This window comes from Peromyscus californicus, unplaced genomic scaffold (genome assembly GCF_007827085.1).
Source record: "Peromyscus californicus insignis strain IS unplaced genomic scaffold, ASM782708v3 Scaffold_7__1_contigs__length_154581171, whole genome shotgun sequence".
Lineage (NCBI taxonomy): Eukaryota > Metazoa > Chordata > Mammalia > Rodentia > Cricetidae > Peromyscus > Peromyscus californicus.
This window is the reverse complement of record NW_026294595.1, coordinates 63490768-63492362: the sequence shown is the minus strand read 5'-3', so window position 1 is coordinate 63492362 and position 1595 is coordinate 63490768. Positions and strand designations below refer to the sequence as shown.

Sequence of the window (1595 nt, the reverse complement as noted above, 5' to 3'; positions counted from 1 at the left end):
AGAGGTTTTCTTTTCTTATCCTTTCCTATTCTGTGACAATTGATAACAGAGAATACAATAATGTAAGCTGCAGTCATTTGAGTCTCAGTGTATAGACTTTGAAGCATGCATGTTGGCCACTGTTGAGATTTCTTTCTTTGCTTCATCTACCACAGGGTAACCTCTCAGTGTCTCACAACATGATGGCTATCAGATCCTGGAGGAAATCCTTCTATTCATTTATTATTCATTTAAGTCTCAAGATATTATTTTATAGCAAGGAACTGTAGAGTAATGCAGTCATGGGAGTGTGGAATCATACGGGTGTGAAGGAATTCATACTGATCGGCTTAACAGAAAATCCCAATTGGGAGGTTGCCCTCTTCTTGCTTTTCAGTCTAATTTATCTTGTCATTCTTATGGGTAATTGGGGGATGGTTATCTTAATCTGGCTGAATGCCCAACTTCATACCCCAATGTATTTCTTCCTTAGTAACCTTTCATTTTGTGATATATGCTACTCTACTGTCATTGCTCCTAAGATGCTGATCAATTACTTCTCAGAACACAAGTCTAGTACATTCTTTGCTTGTGTTCTGCAGAGTTTCATTTTTGCTATTTATATAACCACAGAAGTCATACTCCTGTCTATGATGGCTTATGATCGCTATGTGGCAATCACAAACCCATTAATGTATACAGTAATTATGACTCACAGTGTCTGCACTCAGATGGTTCTTATATGTTACTTGGGTGGCCTCATTAACTCCCTGACTCACACAATAGGTCTTCTCAGACTGGACTTCTGTGGTCCAAACATTGTAAACCACTTCTTCTGTGACGTTCCTCCTCTTTTTAAGCTTTCCTGCTCTGATGCACACATCAATGAGATGCTGCTTTTGGTCTTCTCTGGAGTGATTGCTATTTTCACTTTTATCATCATCATTGTGTCCTATAGCCACATTCTCATCGCCATTCTGAGAATCCGCTCAGTAGAGGGGAGGCGCAAAGCCTTCTCTACTTGTGCCTCACACCTGACAGCTGTGACATTATTTTATGGTTCGGTGGCTTTTAGCTATATCCAGCCAAGCTCTCAGTACTCTATGGAGCAGGAAAAAGTCTCGGCTGTGTTTTACACCTTGATCATCCCCATGCTGAACCCTCTGATTTACAGCCTGAGGAACAAGGATGTGAAGGAAGCAGCAAGGAGATTGATTTGTATGGGGAGGAACACCTCTTGACTCTCTCCTTTCTCTAGTTTTGCAAATGTGATTTGAATCTTCAAACTGACATCATGAAAAATTATTAATCTTTTATAAGGGTCATATAGAATTTTAGACCAAAATATCTTAGTAAATATTATTTATGAAATACTCTATTGTCTCAGAGAAAACTTAAAATATCCCTAATGGCACGACTTTCATGGATCCTTTCACTTAGGTTTACAAAGTCTCCATAAAAGCTTAAATAATTATCTCCCTGTTGCATATAATTTTAATAGTGAGGTACCTGTCTGCACAAAAATAAAGCTCATCTTTGTTTGTTTGTTTTTGTTTTGTTTTTTGAGACAGGATTTCTCTGTGTGGTTTTGGTGCCTATTCTGGATCTTGCTCTGT

The 1595-nt window shown here is 38.5% G+C and overlaps 1 protein-coding gene across 1 annotated transcript; it reads left to right on the top strand.

The window, feature by feature from the left end:
* The first annotated feature begins 281 nt into the window (after positions 1–281).
* LOC128102092 (olfactory receptor 1052-like) lies at positions 282–1220 on the top strand. Its single transcript, XM_052725608.1, has one exon. It carries the CDS (start codon positions 282–284, stop codon positions 1218–1220), a length of 939 nt encoding a protein of 312 aa, XP_052581568.1.
* The last annotated feature ends 375 nt before the right edge of the window (positions 1221–1595 follow it).